This window comes from Schistocerca americana, chromosome 1, assembly GCF_021461395.2.
Source record: "Schistocerca americana isolate TAMUIC-IGC-003095 chromosome 1, iqSchAmer2.1, whole genome shotgun sequence".
Classification (NCBI taxonomy): Eukaryota; Metazoa; Arthropoda; class Insecta; order Orthoptera; family Acrididae; genus Schistocerca; species Schistocerca americana.
The window spans coordinates 1,083,627,728-1,083,652,135 of NC_060119.1; the positions used below are offsets into that span (position 1 = coordinate 1,083,627,728).

The window sequence follows — 24,408 nt, forward strand, 5'->3', positions numbered from 1 at the left end:
CACGCTTACGTCGGGCGTAGTACCAAGTACTGGTCACTGATGCGGATGCTACCGATCTTTCATGGGATCTTTCCTACGCAGACTGTGTTAGAAATCGTCATTATTACGAGCATCACTTTTCAAGAAATCCCTAGGAATAAGACACCCTTGAAATAACTAAAGGGGCTGATCCCGACCTCCACACTCATTATAAGTTGTGTTCGTTTTCTAGTATCTGTGTAATACTAGTTAAATTGAATATGAAAAAATTCAGCTTACGTACCTTTCACATAAAACGCATTATAATTAATTTCTCTACTAATCTCTTGAAAGTTCTGGCATTCCTGACACATTGCTTAATGTAGAACTTTTCCTGTTCTCGCCATAGAAGTTTTAAAGAGACGTGCACCGATAAACATGTGAATTAGTTTACTCAAAGACTTATGACGTCATATCAGAACGCACTGATATAGATGCTATTGATGTATCGTGGCATATTTTCTGCCCCGACTGTATAAGAAATTGTCATCAATACGAACGTCACTTTTCAAGAATTTCTTACAAAAGAGGTACCCTTCAAACATCGCAAGCGGCTGCTCCCTGACTGCAGAGTCTTTATAACATCTACATCTACATCTATACTCCGCGAGCCACCTTGCGGTGTGTGGCGGAGGGTACTTATTGTACCACTATCTGATCCCCCCTTCCCTGTTCCATTCACGAATTGTGCGTGGGAAGAACGACTGCTTGTAAGTCTCCGTATTTGCTCTAATTTCTCGGATCTTTTCGTTGTGATCATTACGCGAGATATATGTGGGCGGTAGTAATATGTTGCCCATCTCTTCCCGGAATGTGCTCTCTCGTAATTTCGATAATAAACCTCTCCGTATTGCGTAACGCCTTTCTTGAAGTGTCCGCCACTGGAGCTTGTTCAGCATCTCCGTAACGCTCTCGCGCTGACTAAATGTCCCCATGACGAATCGCGCTGCTTTTCGCTGGATCATGTCTATCTCTTCTATTAATCCAACCTGGTAAGGGTCCCATACTGATGAGCAATACTCAAGAATCGGACGAACAAGCGTTTTGTAAGCTACTTCTTTCGTCGATGAGTCACATTTTCTTAGAATTCTTCCTAAGAATCTCAACCTGGCGCCTGCTTTTCCCACTATTTGTTTTATGTGATCATTCCACTTCAGATCGCTCCGGATAGTAACTCCTAAGTATTTTACGGTCGTTACCGCTTCCAATGATTTACCACCTATGGCATAATCGTACTGGAATGGATTTCTGCCCCTATGTATGCGCATTATATTACATTTATCTACGTTTAGGGAAAGCTGCCAGCTGTCGCACCATGCATTAATCCTCTGCAGGTCCTCCTGGAGTACGTACGAGTCTTCTGATGTTGCTACTTTCTTGTAGACAACCGTGTCATCTGCAAATAGCCTCACGGAGCTAAGTCATTTATGTATATTGTAAACAATAAAGGTCCTATCACGCTTCCCTGCGGTACTCCCGAAATTACCTCTACATCTGCAGATTTTGAACCGTTAAGAATGACATGTTGTGTTCTTTCTTCTAGGAAATCCTGAATCCAATCACAAACCTGGTCCGATATTCCGTAAGCTCGTATTTTTTTCACTAAACGTAAGTGCGGAACCGTATCAAATGCCTTCCTGAAGTCCAGGAATACGGCATCAATCTGCTCGCCAGTGTCTACGGCACTGTGAATTTCTTGGGCAAATAGGGCGAGCTGAGTTTCACATGATCTCTGTTTGCGGAATCCATGTTGGTTATGATGAAGGAGATTTGTATTATCTAAGAACGTCATAATACGAGAACACAAAACATGTTCCATTATTCTACAACAGATTGACGTAAGCGAAATAGGCCTATAATTATTCGCATCTGATTTATGACCCTTCTTGAAAATGGGAACGACCTGCGCTTTCTTCCAGTCGCTAGGTACTTTACGTTCTTCCAGCGATCTACGATAAATTGCTGATAGAAAGGGGGCAAGTTCATTAGCATAATCACTGTAGAATCTTAAGGGTATCTCGTCTGGTCCGGATGCTTTTCCGCTACTAAGTGATAGCAGTTGTTTTTCAATTCCGATATCGTTTATTTCAATATTTTCCATTTTGGCGTCCGTGCGACGGCTGAAGTCAGGGACCGTGTTACGATTTTCCGCAGTGAAACAGTTTCGGGACACTGAATTCAGTATTTCTGCCTTTCTTCGGTCGTCCTCTGTTTCGGTGCCATCGTGGTCAACGAGTGACTGAATAGGGGATTTAGATCCGCTTACCGATTTTACATACGACCAAAACTTTTTAGGGTTCTTGTTTAGATTGTTTGCCAATGTTTTATGTTCGAATTCGTTGAATGCTTCTCTCATTGCTCTCTTTACGCTCTTTTTCGCTTCGTTCAGCTTTTCCTTATCAGCTATGATTCGACTACTCTTAAACCTATGATGAAGCTTTCTTTGTTTCCGTAGTACCTTTCGTACATGATTGTTATACCACGGTGGATCTTTCCCCTCGCTTTGGACCTTAGTCGGTACGAACTTATCTAAGGCGTACTGGACGATGTTTCTGAATTTTTTCCATTTTTGTTCCACATCCTCTTCCTCAGAAATAAACGTTTGATGGTGGTCACTCAGATATTCTGCGATTTGTGCCCTATCACTCTTGTTAAGCAAATATATTTTCCTTCCTTTCTTGGCATTTCTTATTACACTTGTAGTCATTGATGCAACCACTGACTTATGATCACTGATACCCTCTTCTACATTCACGGAGTCGAAAAGTTCCGGTCTATTTGTTGCTATGAGGTCTAAAACGTTAGCGTCACGAGTTGGTTCTCTAACTATCTGCTCGAAGTAATTCTCGGACAAGGCAGTCAGGATAATGTCACAAGAGTCTCTGTCCCTGGCTCCAGTTCTGATTGTGTGACTATCCCATTCTATACCTGGTAGATTGAAGTCTCCCCCTATTACAATAGTATGATCACGAAACTTCTTCACGACGTTCTGCAGGTTCTCTCTGAGGCGCTCAACTACTACGGTTGCTGATGCAGCATCCGACTATCATATCTGACCCACCTTTGATACTTAACTGAACCCAGATTATTTCACATTCGCATTCGCTAATAACTTCACTGGATATTATTGAATTCTTTACTGCTATAAATACTCCTCCACCATTGGCGTTTATCCTATCCTTGCGGTATATATTCCATTCTGTGTCTAGGATTTCGTTACTGTTCACTTCCGGTTTTAACCAACTTTCCGTTCCTAATACTATATGCGGACTATTTCCTTCAATAAGAGATACTAATTCAGGAACCTTGCCCTGGATACTCCTGCAGTTTACCAATATTACGTTAACTTTTCCTGTTTTTGGTCTCTGAGGACGGACGTTCTTTATCAACGATGATAATGTCCTCTCTGGTAAGCCGTCAGGTATTTTATCGTTTCGCCCAAGGGGGGGGGGGGGGGGGGTCCCTCTAACCTAAAAAAACCCCGTGTGCACGCCACACGTACTCTGCTACCCTAGTAGCTGCTTCCGGTGTGTAGTGCACGCCTGACCTGTCTAGGGGGGCCCTACAGTTCTCCACCCAATAACGGAGGTCGATGAATTTGCAACCATTATAGTCGCAGAGTCGTCTGAGCCTCTGGTTTAGACCCTCCACACGGCTCCAAACCAGAGGACCGCGATCGACTCTGGGCACTATGCTGCAGATATTAAGCTCAGCTTGCACTCCGCGTGCGATGCTGGTTGTCTTCACCAAATCAGCCAGCCGCCGGAAGGAACCAAGGATGGCCTCAGAACCCAAGCGGCAGGCGTCATTCGTTCCGACATGTGCTACTATCTGCAGCCGGTCACACCCAGTGCGTTCAATAGCTGCCGGAAGGGCCTCCTCCACATTACGGACGAGACCCCCCCGGCAAGCACACCGAGTGCACACTGGCATTCTTCCCCGACCTACCCGATATTTTCCTAAGGGGCTCCATAACCCGCCTAACGTTGGAGCTCCCTATAACTAATAGGCCCGCCCTCTGTGACTGTCGGGACCTTGCCGGAGAATCGGCCACTGGCCCAACAGGCGAGGCATCCTGTGGTGGCTCGGAAACGATGTCATCACCACTAGGAAGCACCCCGTACCTGTTGGAAAGGGGTAAGGCAGCTGCCACGCGGCCAGATCCCACCTTCGCCTTTCGGCCAGGCACGCGCGTGCCCACCACTGTCCGCCATTCACCCTGGAGTGATGGCTGACCGGTAAGATGCTCACTGCCGGAAGACGCAGCGACATCAGGGGTTCCATGTGATTCCAAGGCCACCGAAGTAGGCATAGGTCTCACCACAGTTGCCCCAACGCCACTACGAGCCGACGCCTGCGCCTCGAGCTCGATGAGCCTAACAGACAAAGCCTCCACCTGCCCCCGAAGAGTGGCCAATTCTCCTTGCGTCCGCTCACAACAACCACAGTCCCTACACATGACTATGTTTACCCTACTCTATACGGTGACAAATTCCCGAGATAATCTTCTGATGAGCTACTCTGATAATCAAGAAACACTCACTGAAATACGAGACGCGAAAACTACGCTAGGTTCTCCCAGAAAAACTATTTAAAAGCTAAGCGCAGCAAATAAGTACAAAAACGCTTTATACAAACAGTACTCGCTGCTGCTGGTGCTCTCGCTCTGGCTGTCACAAGACAACTGCTGATTCAAGTGACTAGTGGCTAACGGCCGCGAAACAAACAAAAGACGGTTTTAGGGCGCTTTCTGTTCTAAACGATCAAGAAAACACTAAGAAATCTAACACGAAAACTACGTAAAGTTTTATCAAGAACTGTTAGTTACTATGCAGAGCAGATAAACACAAATAGAATCCCTTCCTTAGTGGAAGGTCGTAAACAAAATGCTAAATAAACGCTTTATACAAACAGTACTCGCTGCTGCTGGTGCTCTCGCTCTGGCTGTCACAAGACAACTGCTGATTCAAGTGACTAGTGGCTAACGGCCGCGAAACAAACAAAAGACGGTTTTAGGGCGCTTTCTGTTCTAAACCATCAAGAAAACACTAAGAAATCTAACACGAAAACTACGTAAAGTTTTATCAAGAACTGTTAGTTACTATGCAGAGCAGATAAACACAAATAGAATCCCTTCCTTAGTGGAAGGTCGTAAACAAAGTGCAAAATAAACGCTTTATACAAACAGTACTCGCTGCTGCTTGTGCTCTCGCTCTGGCTGTCACAAGACAACTGCTGATTCAAGTGACTAGTGGCTAACTTGTGTGCGTCTTCTAGTATCTCTGTAATCTGCAAGCCGCGAGATTCCTTTATGCTTTTGCGAGCTCCTAGAGTGTTAAGTATTGTTGAATGTCTTTTAGTATCAACAAAAAGAGCGAGAAGTGCGAGCACGGCACGGTCTGTCGGGGAAGGTTCTTGTGAGAAACTTAGTGACTAGATTTTTCAGATTATTATTCATGGTGTGAGTTTGTTTATTTTGGAGGGGGATAATAAGGAAGGTGGATAAGTTAGTGGAATTTAAACTTGTGTTTGTTTATTCAATGTCTTCTCATATTGCAACGGTACTTTCGCGTCCTCGTCAATACGGTATCAGAACGTTTAAGTTCTACCACTGTAAAGACGGAAGATCCGCGATTAGGAATGTCAGAACTGCGCAGTAAGTAGCGGCAGGAACACCACCATAAAATCACGCAGCACTAACACTCCAAACCATCGACTCTCGGAGAGAGATTTTAACCGTGTTCAACCCAATGGTAAAGTATCGAACTATTTTTCTCCGAATCATACAATTTGGGGGAAAAGCAGTGAGAATAATTACTTTTGTAAACCTTTTATCAGACAAAGCCTGTTATAACAATAAACTGTTTTGCTCAATAAAACGGCCGCCAGCCCAAATCGGGCACAGTGTCTACCATAAAAGATGAAGTCAATTTTCGACAATGAATAAATAACTACTTCCATTTACTACGGTCACTTGGCAAGAAATACTATTAATCCCACTTTCTGTTACTTATGGAATTTATCACTATACTTCAGCAATTATTTAAAGAAGACACACATATGTTTCAACAAGGATACATAAAAATATTAAACTTACAGCTATCATTCATATGACCAAAACTATTATTTAACACGACTAAATTTCATTTCTTTAGGACTGTTATTTGCTAACGTTTTACTAGCACCAATATTTGTTTGGCTTTCTCTGACATGGAGAAACAACACGAAAAATTACTGTTAAGATTGTTGCAGTTAAACAATTATGCTACTTTACTTTCAGAAATACTATTGACAACTTATCCTCGTGGCCATGCAAAGCGGTGGCCCTTAAACTGATACATGCAATAATTGTTTTCAGAATTTACTACCAAAACAGTACTATTGCCAGTAATTTATTATTATTCAAGCTTCAATAAACATCAAGATACTCGGAATAAATTCGTTTAGGTAAGGACCCTACTGAGGTACATGACATAGGAAAATCACGGTTAAACACAAAGGTACATTTAACACTTATATTCCACTGAGTGAAGATGGATGGTTCACACTGTGATACACTTCTAAATAAAGTACTTTGCCTGTTACTGATGTCGAAGGTGGCGTGAGGCGGTGCTGCGTAATAACATTGTGCAGGTACGGCTCTTGATGTACATAGCTGCTGTACTGCGCCAATCATGTGGAACACGTCCGAGGCCAAAAACCCAGTCTTGCAGGTAAATTCGGGGCCTCTAGTGCTTCACCAAGGTAATGCGTGTTCACCATTTGTAGGGCAGCTACCGACTATATCAGCCACTTGTGCGCCAAATCTCACTCGCGCGCCCCACCACCTTTTCCATTCCACCACACAACGGAGTTTCGTTCTATCTATGATCCCTACACCTTTTCAATTTACACTTCTGCTTACAAAAACCCTAAGTAGGAACCATCTACAATTGCATGACAACATATACATACAAAATTGACATAATTAATTACAGTTGTACTTGAAATATTACATAATTATTTACAAAATATGTTTTAATACATTTATTCCACCTACGTCAAAGAGGTTATTTTAAATAGATAAACTACACTTAACACGAGCTTACTCTTGTTATAGTATTTTCTTAATTTTTCAAAATTATTATGGAACAAAATAAAATTTCAAAACATACAGATTAATGGCAGTATTGTATTTACAATAGCATTACAATATATGGAGTTATATGGAGTGATTGATGACTGGGGCAATAATATGAAGAGGTAAGTTAGTTTCACTTGTAAGTAGATAATTTACACCAAGAGGATGTGTAGTAATATTCTTATATACACTGTGTAATAAGATCATTTCAAGGGACCTAGAGTCAAGTATTTTGTGGGTGTGCTGTACGTTTTCCAGTCTTGGCAAAATTAAAATGATTTTATTTTTGGATGTGCGGAACGCTTGATGAGTACCATATATCCACAGGTTTCCTGTTTTCGGGCACGTTTCTGGACATTGGCGTGTGGTACTACGCCAAGGACGTACGGTTGTACGACGAGGATGAGAATGTCGGCGGTGGAGAAGACCGCGACTTGAAACTTTCTACACTTGCCGCTGCACTGTCGTGAACACAGCCTCTCCAGACAGATGATATTACTTCCTGAAGGACGCCTGCCGCACTGCCACTGTCAACGAGAGCGTGCTTTTACAAAGTCTAGGGTTTCTTGGAAAGTGGGTTCCCAAATCCCTTCCAGACTTTGAGGAAAGGTAATGATGTCTTGTGAGCAGATGGATATCACGAATCGATCCTTTAACGAAAAAGTTTACGTTGTGACTCCCTCAAAAGACTGATGTTCTTCTCCCCTTGTAGTACCGGTCATCTGGAAGCGGGCTTCCCAGCTTGCTTTCTAGACCAGCAGACGTGGATTCAAGGGAAGAGTCACGCATGTCAAGGTCCGCTTCAAACAACAGTTCAGTAAATCAATTTAAATTTTTGCACACATCAGCTTCCAAAATTTTTCAAACTTATTTCATTAATGTAGCATATCAGCTAAGAGTGTCAACGGTGGCAAGAAATCTACTTCATAGTTGCTTCCCTGAGAGACAGGCTGGTGGACTGACCAGCTGCAGAAAGCATTCCAGCTAGTAATGGTGCCCATTCACAGACTGACTACGTCTCTGTGACAAACAGCAAATCCGTCATCTTGTAACAGCACTGTTTAAATTTTGATTCTTAAATTCTGAAATAACCTATTAACCTAACCTTTGACGTATGCGACCGTTACCCAATGGTTAAGAGGGTCAATACTGGCAACGGAGATGTACAACCAGCTTTGGCTATTTGATAGTATTACTCTCGGCAAAATATTAGCTTTGATATAGTCAAGATCACTGCGAATTTGCACTGTATAAAATAATATATTCTCATTAAACACAATGGATGATAAGTACCACATTCGTTTACACATTTCATCATGTCTAATCTCAGCATACTTCTAGTATGTCAAAATTTTGTCACATGCTATTATACTGATGGGTAACATCAATCCACTCTCCAGTCCGATGGCTGGTGCAGTTGTCACGAACACATAGCATCGGAACTTATTACTTTTATATTTACTATTTTGTAAAACCAAGCGTTTTTTGTCATTAACTGCTATAATGATAATGATTTGCTGAGGATCAACCCATAGTGATAGGGACATTTAGCATTCTCAACACTCAGCAATCGGTCGTTTTCCTATTAGTGACGTGTGTAATTGACTCATCTCTGGGTAATGGATCAAGGATCCCTTACGTTGCCATCCTAAAAGACTTTTTAAAAGAAAAGACAAAATGTTATTAATTATTACCAAAAAAGAAGATAAATAACATGAATTTAATAAGAAATAAAATTACTATGTTTTGTGGGCAAATTCCCTCTCATTCCAGTAGTGAACTGTTTCTGCAGAAATATTTTAGAAAAAATTATAGTACATCTTAATAAAAAGGAAATTATTTTCACAGATGAATTGTTTTGTTTTTTGTTTTACACTCAGTTGTAATGAATCTCTTCTCTCAAAAGTTAGTGTGGGCTGTCAAACGAATATTCATTGCTGGTCACCTTTTTCGCAGCACAGTGTAAACTCACTCACTTACTTCATTGACCCCTTTGGTTTGCCTTTGTTTCAGTAGGTTCTTTTTGCTGTCGATTCTGCTACCTTCCAGACAGTCGTAATATCAGCTCACTTTAAAGAGAGAGAGGAAATACAACAATCTAGTAACTATTCCATCCTTATCTCTACCATACTATTGATATGGAACACATGAAACACCTCATACTTTTAGTATATAAGCTTTTACAGCTAGTTGACAATTATATACTTACCTCCAGGTCAGTTAACAAATGTAGATACTAACTTAGTCCACTAAGCATATCTCAGACAGGAATGTACACAATTACGAATAATGTTGTTCCCAGACAGAAATTTCAACAGAAACAGCCATTTTACTCTGCCATAAGGTATGTTAGTGTACTTAAATAGTTATTGCCAATAGGCTAGTATAATGCCTTCTCGTTTTTATTGATATATAGTTCAGGATCTCCAGTACAGGTATTGATTACTCATTAAATAATGCCAGAAAGAATTCTACATCTGAAGCCTCTTATAAATACATCCATCATCAATATCAGTAGCTAGATAGACAATTAAATCAATATTCCTCTGCTCTTCCAGTGTAAAACTTCCCTTGTTGTCAACCTTTTTCTTCATGATTTACAAAAAATACTGTATAAAGATACAGGTAAGACTAGTACTACATTAACATTAACTTCATTTAACGGTGAAGCAATGGCTCTGAGCACTATGGGACTTAACATCTATGGTCATCAGTCCCCTAGAACTTAGAACTACTTAAACCTAACTAACCTAAGGACATCACACACATCCATGCCCGAGGCAGGATTCGAACCTGCGACCGTAGCAGTCGCGCGGTTCCGGACTGAGCGCCTAGAACCGCTAGACCACCGCGGCCGGCAACGGTGAAGCATATGTCATGTCTTATTAAAACCGTTTCTGACAGAAATATTTGGACGACCACTGCTAAATCTACCCAGCAGTTTCTATAACTTTGCCGTAAAAATTTCAGTTATTGGAGAGGAGTCAAACTTGAAACAGGAAGCTATGTCTGAGTTAGCTGGGAATATACCAATAGCCAGTTGGTATACCAACACACGAGTTGCTGGTTCTTTATTCTGAATCTATTCCATCATCTTCATGAATATAATATATAATACCTTTTATGTCTTCAAAATATTCGTCACTATGACCTCTCCTTTTTTACATACACTCTGCTTCCATGGCCGGCCGGTGAGGCCGTGCGGTTCTAGGCGCTTTAGACTGGAACCGCGTGACCACTACGGTCGCAGGTTCGAATCCTGCCTCGGGCATGGATGTGTGTGATGTCCTTAGGTTAGTTAGGTTTAAGTAGTTCTATGTTCTAGGGGACTGATAACCGCCGATGTTAAGTCCCATAGTGCTTAAGAGTCATTTGAACCATCTGCTTCCACAGTGTACAGTCTTTTTGATCTTATACAGTCCTTTACAGACATGACTGAACTTACGTAACTCAGAATTTATTTTCTTTAATCTGGCGTGTACCTTTAGTAACATTATATCTCCCACTCGATAGGCTTTATCATGTCTCGCTTATCTCCTCTTTGCTTTTTCCTTCAAGCTCAATTCCACTAGTTCTATCTTCTCCCAAAAATTATGAAAAAAATGTTATCCGGTTCCTGATTAAGTACGATCTACATGGCACAAATTTTATGGAATCATGTGATAGATGGTTCCTAACATGTTCAAACTTCTCTAAATACTCCTTTCATAAACCAATGTTCCTGAGAAACAATTCAACACTTTCATCATTCATGCAGCGGGGTTTGATGCTGGCCTTTACTTAGTCATGGCAGTCTGCTCTATCTGATATCTACCGAGCATCTACCTCCGCTGTTTGAATCGAAATTGTGTCCTGTTATCACTCAGAGTACGCTTGTATGTACATACATTACTGAAGTAACCTCTTGCTTGTTTTCCTGGTACGTTTTTCAACAGGTAAAATTTTTAAAAAAGGCTGAGGAACTAGTTATTCAGCAACTAAAATTTGCAAGCCTTTACCTCACGCTCTTTGAAAAATCCCAAGCAAATCTAAAGCTACAATATCTTTAACTGATGTTCCTACGAAGTGCGACTGGGTGCACATAACTCTTATATTGGGCTCTGGCTGTTTTAATCTTTTGTCAGATATCACAAATTCAGTAATTTAAGCGTGTGGCTCCTCATGTTATTAAAAGCATAAACTCATTTCAGTTTCTCAAGGCATTTCTTTGATCCATATAGGACGTTACTATAACGTGTGCACCAAATCCTCTATATATTCTGGTACACATAGTTTCCAGATTTCTTCGCATTTCTGGTTCCTCTTGTATAGAATTCCGTTGAGGGTGTAGTAACAGGTACGAATATTTTCTTCTCGAGGACCTCTATATTTATTCTTAATTACTTCTAGTTTGCATCTTTATTTGGCTCTCGATGTATATCTCTCAAGAGCCTTTTTATGAATTCCTTGTGTCGTATTCCTTCACCAGTCTGGTCCTAATATTTTCATCTTGCAGCCTGCTCAGTGTTACTCTCCAGAAATAAGTCAGCAGTCTTGCCAAACTACCGAGTATTAGGTTGGTGTTACCAGGTGTGTATATCACTTCAGAATCATAGTCTTTTTGCCCAAGTGCTGCATTACTCATACTTTCTTTAATTCTTTCAAATTCCTCTTGACATTCTTCATTGCAGTGTCATCTCATCTATGCCTTCATTAGCTTCCTCAAGTTTGTGGAAACTTACAAATACTGAAAAGTAGTCTGAATTACTGAAGATGGGAAACTGTAGAATAGCTTCCATTTTACTTGGGTACGTGTAAATACCTTCCTATCAAATTATGTGGTCCAGAAACTTTATCTGCGATTTATTAAATTCCAGTGTATCCAAATTTGCCACCATCCACGTTGCCGCTTGAATTGTTCTATGATTGCATCTAATTTGTACAAATGTTTCTCCCTTGAAATCAAGACATCATACACACAGAAACTGACTTTAAGTACTTCGTCACCTAGAATGTTATCTCATGTTCTGATGAATTCAGAGGCAGACTCGTTAAGTCCAAATGGTTGAACTTTTAATTGACAGCTCCTTCCAGCATAAGTAAAGGTTCTGTACTGAAAAGAGTCTTGCGCTGAAGTTAGCTGCTAACAACCGAAAGTTTGTTCAGCAATATTGTGTATCTTTGCACCTCGAAATTTCTGGATTAGTTCTTGTATGGTATCTGGTTTATCTCACTCTAGCTCGATGATTCTGTCCACCATGTGCACATCTAAAACTATCTTCAACTTCTCATCCGTTTATACACTACAAAAACCAGACTATTATATTTACTATTGGATCTTTCTATAACTCCAAGGTTCATCATCATAGGTATCTCTTCTTCTATTGCCCTCCATTTCTCCTTGAGAAATGGGATACTGTCTAACACTGAATGATTTATGGCCCTGCCGACAGCGGTGGCCGAGCGGTTCTAGGCGCTTCAGTCCGGAACTGCTACGGTCGCAGGTTCGAATCCTGCCTCGGGCATGGATGTTTGTGATGTCCTTAAGTTAGTTAGGTTTAAGTAGTTCTAAGTTCTAGAGGACTGATGACCTCAGGTGTTAAGTCCCATAGTGCTCAGAGCCATTTGAACCATTTATGGCCCTTTATCTTCAGTGGGCAACCCACCCTTTCCATGGTTACCCAGCTACTGAGAGAGGACTACGTTTTTGTGCAATACCGAAAACTCCTTGCCTGTCATACGCTTCCAATGTTGACTCCCAAGTACTAATTCCTCACAGAATGTCTTACTCATCTTTGGCCCCTCACTTCGGTGTCCTATCACAGGCTCCTTTTCAAGAGATAAGGTCCTTCCACAGACTCTCTTTCGTTCCCTTCTATAAAGGTCAATATCTTCTTCTCTCCTTTCCTCCCTTTCACTTCAACAGTGCCTTGATTGAAACTCACTATCGATTCCACGTCATTTCATCCCTGAAATAGTAGACACGTTCGAAGCTATCACTACCAAGAACGTAGCTTCAGATTCGTTCACCTCTACTTCTTAAGATAATTAGCGCCTACTGTTTAATGAGTTTCTTTATGGCACCTACAGCATGTACAACTCTCACACCTCTTACTGGAAAACTGGGTAATTTGATGCTTCTACAGATCTTGTCTTCATACAATTTCTGAGATATAGCACACGTTTCACTTCATTTGTTTACAAGCACATCAACATTCCGTCCACACATATTGATTAGTTTCTTAGGTTCCCTCTCTCCTTGACTAGTAACACATTACGCACTCATCTGTCTTCTCTCCTCACATTGAATCTTCGTCTCTCCTCTGATTGTGGTGAAACTGATGGCCATTTGCATGGTTCCTGTAAGACTGACAATCGTCTGTCCCACCCTAATACAACTTTAAGCTGAACTCGATCCGGTCTCGGAAAGCCCAAAGGTACAGACCGACCACCATGTCTCCTCAGCTGATAGTCGTCACTCACTGAGTGCAGATATGGGCATGTGGTCAGCACGCTGCTCTCGTAGTCTTCGTCAGTTTTCGTGACCAGAGCCGCTCTGTCTCAATCAAGTAGCTCCACAATTGGCCTCACATGGGCCTCACATGGGCTGAGTGCACATTGCTTGCCAATAGTGCTCAGTAGACCTGTACAGTCATCCTCCAAATACCAGCCAAGACCGGCAGCGCCTGCCTTTGATGATCTGACCATAACCGATGTTACCACTGTGGCAAAGCTGTTGGCCCTCTGTAATATGATGTGTTACTAAATCAATTTGTCTCCCAGATAATCTGCCAGATAATTTTTTTACTTCTTTCAACCTCCTGTTTCTTGTAGATGTCATTATGTCATTATTTAAAAGCTGCTCGAATGTGTTTTTCGGTTCTCACAAATGCTCTGTGAATTCTCCCGAGGTACCCTCCACGTGTTAACAGATTTGCAATGTAGTGAACCTTCAAGTGTTGTTAGCTGATGGCATTCTTTCAGAAATTTCCCCTCAAACTGATTGTAATTCTTCTACTTTCTTCTTAACTCTGCAGATGAAAGTGTCGCCTTCCATTCTGTTTGCTGCAGATTGAATTTTTGTCCGCGTCTTCCAGATGTGCTGGTAAAACTCAATTTAACTACTTTGTAAATATCATTGGGTGCATTTCCTCTTTCGATTTATATCTTTTCCCGTCCTCGGTGTCCTGTTATCACTGTTCACTACTGTAATGACTCTACCTTCCTTCACTGTCAAAATCTGAATTACTAACTTGTCTATCAGTCTCTTCAATTTTATACTCCAGCTGCCGTATACCTTCTTGCAAATGTTTCCTCAAATACATAACGTTCTTTAACAGTTTCTCGCATTCTTTTTAGATCTCTCATCTTTTTAATCTGTTGGTCGTGACGTGTCTGAATTTCTCGAATCTTCTCTTGTAGTTCATTCTCAGCTTCCATAACACCTTTCTCAGACTTTCCTGTTATCTCAGATCTCATTCTATTCACATTGTCTTCGAATTTAGCCAGATTCTTCTGCTGTTTGGTATGTCTTTCTTCTAGGTCTCTTTTCAGATCTTCTTGCACTTGGCCAAATTTCTCATCTAATTTTACACTTGTTTCAGCCAGTTTCTAGGCAATTTTTTCCGTATCCTCTTTATTTTATTTTTCTGTTTTCTGTAGACTCTCTTTATTCGTTTGGATGTCTCTTTGTTTTCTTGAGAAATCTTGTTCTTCTTCTTGGGATAACTTGATCATGGTCTTTTCCAATATTTGTTGTAACCTCTCCTCTTCTGTATCTGCTTTATCTCTAGTAGTTCTAAGTAGTATCATGGTGTAACTGGTTGAATGGCTTAGAGTGCTGTCAACTGACCGTCGACAACCAATGATTCTAGAATCATCCTTATCTTCCTGTATTATCATCTTTTTTTATTTTTTTAAGATATTACGCTCTCAACTTCTTGTTTTGCTTCAGAAGGTAACTTGAGTATTAAAAATATACTGCAAGTATTACCAAAACCCTTTAGTAATCCAAAAACAGCTCTTTCCAGTTAACAAGTAATTCAGATTAACAGAACGGATCTCATGTTGATTCAAATTAACAGAATAGATCTCACGACCCAATACAGTAATTCTCGTTAGCCTACTTACATCAAACACTGACATCAACATTCATTCGTGAAATCTTCTCGGGTGATCAGCCGAGTAAAGGCGTCGTCTTCTCGCAACGTTTCGAAGGGTTTCGTACCCATCATCTTCAAGCGAAGTGTCGAGATGCTGTGTTGCGCGGTCCTATAAAGGCTCCTGGACCAGTGACTGATTCCGGGCGCCGACCAATCAGGTACCTGCGGAATCGGCCGCCGCGCCAGTGGTGGAGGGTTCGCGGCGCGGACCGGGCGTCGAGTCCCTGCCGGTTCCTAATACGTCTGTGGTTTAGCCAAGTACCTAGCACAACTGCTCAAACCGATCGTGGGTCACTGTGAGCACCATGTCAAGAACTCGGCGGAGTTTGTGAAGGTACTACAAGGCTTTCGCCTGGATAAAGAAGATCTTATTGTCAGCTTTGACGTCACCTCACTCTTCACACGAGTACCGCTGGAAGACTCCCTAGCGCTGCTCGAAACACGCTTTAGTGAGGACACAATAAAGCTGTTCCGGCATGTGTTAACGAACACCTACTTCAAGTGTGGAGGCAAATTTTATGAACAAGTGGATGGTGTAGCCATGGGGTCCCCCTTAGCTCCAGGCATCGCTAATCTTTACATGGAGCACTTTGAAGACATAGCCCTGGAAACCGCCCCATTGAAACCTAAAGCCTTCTACAGATATGTGGATGACACTTTTGTCGTGTGGCCACATGGCAGAGAGAACCTGCAAGACTTCCTGCGACATCTCAACAGCATACACAGCAACATACAATTCACCATGGAGGTGGAAGAAAACGGAAGCTTGCCCTTCCTTGACATTCTAATCAAGAGGCACCCTGATGGCACCTTGGGTCACGCTGTGTATAGGAAGAAGACACATACGGATTTATACCTTCATGCACAGAGTTGCCACCACCCAGCACAACGCAACTCAGTGCTTAACACACTTGTGCACAGGGCCAAGTCTATCTGTGATGATGACAGCCTACCTGCAGAGTTACAACACCTAAGGAAGACCTTCCGCAGCAACGGTTATAATGAGACGCAAATCTCGCGCGCCCTACACAAGAGCAGGAAGGTAGACACACCAGAAGAAGAAGATGAGACCAGATGCCTGGCATTTCTACCATACGCGGGACCGCCAACAGCCAAGATTGCCCGCATTCTGGAGAAACACAACATCAAGACAATTTTTCATGCCCCAAGTAAAATTAAGGACATACTTGGCTCAGTCAAAGACCACCTAGGACTGCAGACTCCGGGCGTATACAGTATTGAATGTGAATGTGGTACGAAATACATCGGACAAACGCAGCGCTGCATCACGCAGAGGCGCTCGGAACACATTAGAAATGTACGCCTTGGTCAGACAGAAAAATCGGCGGTAGCGGAACATAGCCTTAACGAAGGACACACCTTCCTCTTTGAGGGTACGAAGAAGCTGTGTGACGCCAAAGGATTTTGGGATTCAGTTTTCAAAGAGGCTGTAGAAATTCGGTTGAACAGCAACCTGATCAATCGAGACACTGGTTTCCAACTTAGTACAGTTTGGAATCCCGCAATAACTAAAATTAGAAGAGAACGCTCCGGCACGAAGACGGTAGCGGCCACAGACGTATTAGGAACCGGCAGGGACTCGACGCCCGGTCCGCGCCGCGAACCCTCCACCACTGGCGCGGCGGCCGATTCCGCAGGTACCTGATTGGTCGGCGCCCGGAATCAGTCACTGGTCCAGGAGCCTTTATAGGACCGCGCAACACAGCATCTCGGCTGAGTAGCAGTCGAGGGTTGAGCACCGCTCCTCTCACTCGCGTACTGTCAGCCATAGGCCCCCGCTAGTACGGGAGTACAAACAGAAGTGTTCTCCGGCTCTGTTTTTATTAAAACATTGACGGGCACTTGCGCCTAGGTCTTAGCACGGACGGCACTTGGAGAAAATTTTGCATGGCGTCGCCTGGCAGAGTTGTCGTGTCTTCTCGCCGTTGTGGAATGTCGAGCTTGGGTGGCGCCTTGGGGTCGCGGCGGTCTCTTTCCGCCGACGACACGAGGCGCGCTTTCTTGTTGCCGCGGGCCGCGCGGCCGGCCGTCTCGAGCACCTCAGCTGCCGCAGAGTCAGTCTCTGCCCCCCCCCCCAAGAATAGGGAAAAAGTAGGCCAGGACCTGGAAGCGGGCCGCGGAACCACAGAGAGGTTTTCCGCCGCCCCCGTCCAGAATTCCGCGTCTACCATCGTGTTACTAGGGTCAGCTCTGCAACCGGAAAACCTAACGGTGCCAACAAAGGTTGCAACTGACAACAACCTGGCAGCAAGCCCCTTTCCGCAACCGACATGGCAAAACCACACAACACACAAACAAACAAATACGTAGTCAGTATTTGCGATCCCGCCCCTCCCTCCCCTCTCCTCAGCCCTCTCCTGCTTGCCAGCAGCTGTGGCCTCCTCGCTGACCATATCCGCAACCTAAATGGCAAGCAGAAGCCCAGTCAACCGACAAAAATCCTTCCCAAACCCGCAACTGCCACCCAACCCCCTACCCGATCCCAGTTCCTTAAATCCCCCCCACTCAAGTCCACCACTTCCAAGCAGCGGCGTGTCAGGAAGGACAAAAAGGAGAAGCACTCCAAGGGGAAAAAGCACTCCACCACCCCAACCACTTCAACACCCTCTGAGGAACAAGCGCCCCCGACAGCACCTGTCGTCGTCCTAGGAGGGGACCAGGAAACGCTGGCACTGGAAGGGAACCGCGTAACCGGGCAGGATGCGGATGGTTTCGTGCTGGCGAGGAAAACCTTCCGCCAGCCGAGGCTCCCGCCTGCCCGGGGAGTGGAACCCACCCCGAACAGGTTCCAGGCGGTGGCCGATGAGCCTGAGACACCACAAGACACAACAACACAAACACAAAACCAGGTCACCCACCACCTCCCTCCGATCGTCGCGGAGTTCACTCGGAATTACGAGGAACTCTTCGAAATGCTAAAAACAGCAATCGGGGGAGGCAATTTCAAAGCAAAACCTGCTGGTGGTGACAATATAAAAATAACATTATTCACACTCGAGCACTACACCACAATAAAAACACTACTCAACAGCAAAAACATACCCCACTACACTTTCCCCACAACGAAAACACGCAATAGAAACATTGTCATCAGGGACCTGCCGAGACGAGTGGCCCCCCAGGCGATCAAAACAGACCTGACTGCCCAGGGGTACATCGTCAAGGCGGTCCAACAGATGGGACACATAGGCAGCAAATGGCCCCTGTATCAGGTCACACTGCCAGACGTCCCACAGAATACAAGGGACATCAAGACGATCCTGGCGGTCCCTGTGACCACTGAACCACTCCGCCCAAAAAACAGAACGGTGCAGTGCTTCAGATGTCAGGGCCTCAACCACATTGCGGCACACTGCTCAATGGCAGTGAGGTGCAGAAAATGCGCCGAGGCCCATGACACACGGACGTGCAACATAAAACACACGGACCCGCAAATAAGGTGCGCGCTGTGTGGCAAAAACCACACAGCGGGTTACCAAGGATGCGAGGTCCATAAAAGACACACACAGCAGGCAAAGGGCGCAAAGGCCGCCCCCCACACACGAAAAGAAAACACCACGAACCCACCCAGACACACAAGAAACCAAAACATGACAACACACACAGACAAGGCCTGGGTAAAACCAAGGCCAGACACACCAAGGGCAACATATGCGGAAGTGGTTTCTCCCCCGAGGAACCACGAAAGCATTGCCCAACCACCACAACATCAGACACCAACACAAGAACAACACCGGGTAAAACACAGCAACAACGACCAGGTCCAACTTGACGGAGAAGGCCCTAGGAAACCCCAGACACACTTCCCCCCCATGGATCAGTTGTTAGGCGTAATGGTGCAGACCATGAACCTCGTCATGGAAATGATGAAGGAATTCAGGGAGGCCCAAAAGCAGAACACACAGGTCCTCGCTGCCCTTCAGGCAACAGTCCAGCAGTCGCTCCCCTCTGCGACTTCCTCAGTAATATCAAAACCCCATCATGGATAGACGACCAAACATCCAAGGCCTGACAATGTGCGTCTTTAACGCAGACGGCATTGTTAATCAAGAGGTCGAGTTCCGAGAACTCATGAAGGAGTTCTCCATCGACATATGCATGATGGGGGAAACCCACCTAAAACCGGGAGTAAAAGCGACAGTTCCCAATTACGTTAGCTACCGTAAAGACAGGCCAACCCAAGGCGGAGGAGTGGCCATATATGTAAAAAGAGGGATCCCCCACCACCAGGTATTCTTACCAGCTACCAACAAAATCGAAGCAGTGGCGGTGGAAGTAACCACTGCCACTGGACCCCTAACAATTGTTGCAGTCTACCGACCCCCACATGACCAGATAGATGAGGGAGACATAGCTGCTCTAGGGCAAATTGAAGGCAAACTCGTAATAGGGGGAGACTTCAATGCCAAACACCCTGACTGGAATTCTAGAGTAACCTCCAGAGCAGGCGCCAAACTGCAACAACTAGCGCGCACCCACCACTTCGAAACATGGGGTCCAGTCGAGCCCACACATTTTCCGAAAAACGGAAGCAGGCCCGATGTGTTAGACATAGCTCTCACTAGGAGGATCGCAGGATTTGTGACCGCAAGGACAATCAACAGAATGTCCTCCGACCACAACCCAGTGATTCTAGAAGTCGATGTGGGAGAATGGGTAGCACTCCCACGGTACCAGACGTCGTACAAACGTACAGACTGGGAGCGATACCAAGAAACTGTCGCCTCTGATATCGCTCGCGCTCCGCCACCTACTGCCGAAACAGTAGAACAAGCGCTACAAGACCTAACAGGCACCATCTTGCAGGCAGCGGAAGAAGCCACCCCTCCACAAAGGGATGGCCCACCGCCACAAATACAGCTCCCGGAACACTTGTTAGCTCAAATTCGACACAAGAACAGAGTGGCAAAAGAGTGGAAGATCACCAGAAATCAGGCCACCAGGAGGCTGCTCAATCGTCTACAGAGAGAACTGAAGGTAGCGCTCAATGAGCACAGAAACCAGCAATGGCAAAACCGCCTCACAGCTCTCAAAGTAGACGATCATACACTTTGGCAAGCAACCAAACAATTCACAAAAAGACGCGCTAGGATGCCGCCACTGCACGGCGAGCGGGGACTGGTCTACAGCAATGCTGAGAAGGCCAACGCCCTCGCCGACTCCTTCGAGAAGCAGTTTCAAACGGCAGAACCCGAGGATGAAGAGCATGAAGAGGTAGTCAGTCGTCAACTGGCCGTCTTCCTCAATGCTGAGGAGGACCCAGAGGACGAACCCATACTTTTTGCCCCCGAGGACGTGGCAAGAGTAATCAGGTCCCTCCCTACAAAAAAGGCGCCAGGGCACGACAGTGTCACAAACCAGTTAGTCAAAAAACTCCCACCCACAGCGATCACACACCTCGCGAACGTCCTCAACGAGATTACTCGTTCCCGTGAGTTCCCAGCTTGCTGGAAACATGCGGAAGTGGTCGCGATACACAAACCAGGAAAAGACCCTCTATTCCCGCAGCACTACAGGCCGATTAGCCTCTTGCCAACACTCAGCAAGATCTATGAGCGCCTCCTGCTAAAACCCATACAAGAACATATTACCAGAGAGCAAATTCTGCCGGATTTCCAATTTGGATTCCGGCAGAACCACTCTGCCCCACAACAGGTCATGAGAATGGTTGAAGCAGCCACAGAGGGCTTCAACCACAGAGGCTACTGCGGGATAGTGCTACTAGACGTAGCCAAAGCCTTTGATTCAGTATGGCATAGAGGGCTACTCTACAAGTTGTACTCACAAGGGTTTCCAGGGAGCATTGTTCAGCTAATCAAGAGCTACCTCGCGAATAGGACTTTCTCCGTCAAAGTAGAAACTGCCACCTCCACCAGAAGGCGTATTCGTGCTGGGGTGCCACAGGGATCGGTCCTGGGGCCCGTATTGTACAGCTTGTACACTGCGGACACTCCGACGGCCCCCCTGGTGCACACCGCGCAGTACGCAGACGACACAGCCTTCTACACGAGAAATGCGAACAAGGACCTGGTCATTCGTAGGCTACAAAGGGTTTTAGACGACACAGAAACCTGGGCCCGTCGCTGGCGCATCACCATCAATTCGGAGAAGACGCAGGCAATGCTGATTACCCGCAGGCTCGGAAGGCGCGAACCTCCTCAACGTCCCCCCCTCCACCTCCACCTAAATGGAACCCAACTCCCCTGGCGCAGAACCGCCAAGTACCTTGGCGTAACCTTGGACTCTCGTCTTACGTGGAAACCCCACATAGACGAGGTCCACAGGAAGGCCTGCGCCAGAATGTCCATCCTATATCCTATCCTGAACACAACCAGCTCCCTTCCCTGCCCAGTAGCAGTAAATGTTTATCAGGCCCTGATCCGGCCAGTAATGGAGTATGCGTGCCTGTCTGGGGATACGTGGCAAAGCAGCACCTGGACAAACTCCAGAGGCTGCAGAACCGCGCCCTCAGAAGGGCACTGCATCTACCACTCGGATTCCCCATAGACGACCTGCACGCCGCAGCCGAAATCCCACTCCTGAGAGAGCGTTTCCAGGATCTGGCAAGGGCCTTCTACGAGGGTTCTTCCAGATCCGAAAACGCACTCATCCACTCCCTAGGTCGGTATGACATGTCCCGCGATAAGCACAAGCGCCCTATGACGATCTTCGACGACTAAGTCGAAGAGAAAATCCCAACACCCAATCCATCATCCTGTTCCTTCCCATATAACACCAAACTTCTCGCCTACCTCAGGCAAGTACCAGACACACTCACAACAATCATCACAAATCACAGACACCAAAAACTAAAGAAAAATCACACACACACGTTCACAGGGGAGTAAAAGCCGAAAGGCTACAGACTCCCCCTCACACTTCCCCAAAGAGGGGAAAGCAAAAGATGAGTGCAGCAGCAGCAGCATCTCGGCGGTCGAGGGTTGAGCATCGCTCCTCTCACTCGCGTACTGTCAGCCATAGGCCCCCGCTAGTACGGGAGTACAAACAGAAGTGTACTCCGGCTCTGTTTTTATTAAAACATTGACGGGCACTTGCGCCTAGGTCTTTGCACGGACGGCACTTGGAGAAAATTTTGCATGGCGTCGCCTGACAGAATTGTCGTGTCCTCTCGCCGTTGTGGAATGTCGAGCTTGGGTGGCGCCTTGGGGTCGCGGCGGTCTCTTTCCGCCGACGACACGAGGCGCGCTTTCTTGTTGCCGCGGGCCGCGCGGCCGGCCATCTCTAGCACCTCGGCTGCCGCAGAGTCAGTCTCTGCCCCCCCTAAGAACAGGGAAAATGTAGGCCAGGACCTGGAAGCGGGCCGCGGAACCACAGAAATGTTTTCCGCCGCCCCCGTTCAGAACTCCGCGTCTGCCATCGTAATAGTAGGGTCAGCAATGCCACCGGAAAACCTAACGGTGACAACAAAAGTGGCAACTGACAATAACCTGGCAGCAAGCCCCCTTTCCGCTACCGACATGGCAAAACTACATAAAACGCAGACAGATAAATACATCGTCAGGACTTGCGATCCCGCCCCTCCCTCCCCTCTCCTCAGCCCTCTCCTGCTTGCCAACGGCTGTGGCCTCCTTGCTGAACATATCCGCAGCCTAAATGGCAAGCAGAAGCCCAGTCAACCGACTAAGATCCTCCCCAAACCCGCAACTGCCACCCAACCCCCTACCCGATCCCAGTTCCTAAAATCCCCCCCACTCAAGTCCACCACATCCAAACAAAGGCGTGTAAGGAAGGTCAAGAAGGAGAATCACTCCAAGGGGAAAAAGCACTCCACCACCCCCATCCCAACCACTTCCACACCCTCTGAGGAGCCAGTGCCACCGACAGCACCTGTCGTCGTCCTAGGAGGGGACCAGGAAACACCAGCACTGGAAGGGAACCGCATAAACGGGCAGGATTCGGATGGTTTCGTGCTGGCGAGGAAAACCTTTCGCCAGCCGAGGCTCCCGCCGGCCCGGGGAGTGGAACCCACCCCGAACAGGTTCCAGGCGGTGGCCGATGAGCCAGAGGCACCACAAGACACAACAACACAAACACAAAATCATGTCACCCACCACCTCCCTCCGATCGTCGCAGAGTTCACTCAGAACTACGAGGAACTCTACGAAATGTTAAAAACAGCAATCGGGGGAGGCAATTTCAAGGCGAAACCTGCTGGTGGTGACAAAATAAAAATAACATTACTTACACTCGAGCACTACACCACAATAAAAACACTTCTGAACAGCAAAAACATACCCCACTACACTTTCCCCACAACAAAAACACGCAATAAAAACATAGTCATCAGGGACCTACCAAGACAAGTGGCCCCCCAGGCGATCAAAACAGACCTGACTGCCCAGGGGTACATCGTCAAGGCGGTCCAACAGATGGGAAACATTGGGAGTAAATAGCCCCTGTATCAGGTGACACTGCCGGACGTCCCACAAAACAAAAGGGACATTAAGATGATCCTGGCGGTCCCTGTGACCACTGAACCACTGCGCCGCAAAAACAAGACGGTGCAGTGCTTCAGATGTCAGGGCCTCAACCACATTGCGGCACACTGCTCCATGGCAGTGAGGTGCAGAAAATGCGCCGAGGCCCATGACACACGAACGTGCAACATGAAACACATGGACCCGCAAATAAGGTGCGCGCTGTGTGGCAAAAACCACACAGCGGGTTACCAAGGGTGCGAGGTCCATAAAAGACACACACAGCAGGCAAAGGGCGCAAAGGCCGCCCCCCACACACGAAAAGAAAACTCCACGAACCCACCCAGACACACAAGATACCAAAACACGACAACACACACAGACAAGGCCTGGGTAAAACCAAGGCCAGACACACCCAGGGCAACATATGCAGAAGTGGTTTCTCCCCCGAGGAACCATGAAAGCATTGCCCAACCACCACAACACCAGACACCAACGCAAGAACAACATCCGGAAATACACAGCAAAAACGACCAGGTCCACCTTGACGGAGAAGGCCCTGGGAAACCCCAGACACACTCTCCCCCCATGGATCAGTTGTTAGGCGTAATGGTGCAGACCATGAACCTCGTCATGGAAATGATGAAGGAATTCAGGGAAGCCCAGAAGC

The 24,408-nt window shown here is 45.8% G+C and overlaps 1 protein-coding gene across 3 annotated transcripts in view; it reads left to right on the forward strand.

The window, feature by feature from the left end:
• Positions 1-8,945, forward strand: part of LOC124550226 (solute carrier organic anion transporter family member 74D-like) — a 137,705-nt gene extending 128,760 nt beyond the window's left edge. For 2 of the 3 annotated variants that reach the window (XM_047125296.1, XM_047125297.1), the window contains one exon: positions 7,466-8,945. In XM_047125296.1, coding sequence (XP_046981252.1) covers positions 7,466-7,608 — 143 coding nt within the window. In that variant the 3' untranslated portion in view covers positions 7,609-8,945. The remainder of the gene's footprint in view (positions 1-7,465) is intronic. The other variant, XR_006967720.1, reaches the window with a different exon arrangement.
• The last annotated feature ends 15,463 nt before the right edge of the window (positions 8,946-24,408 follow it).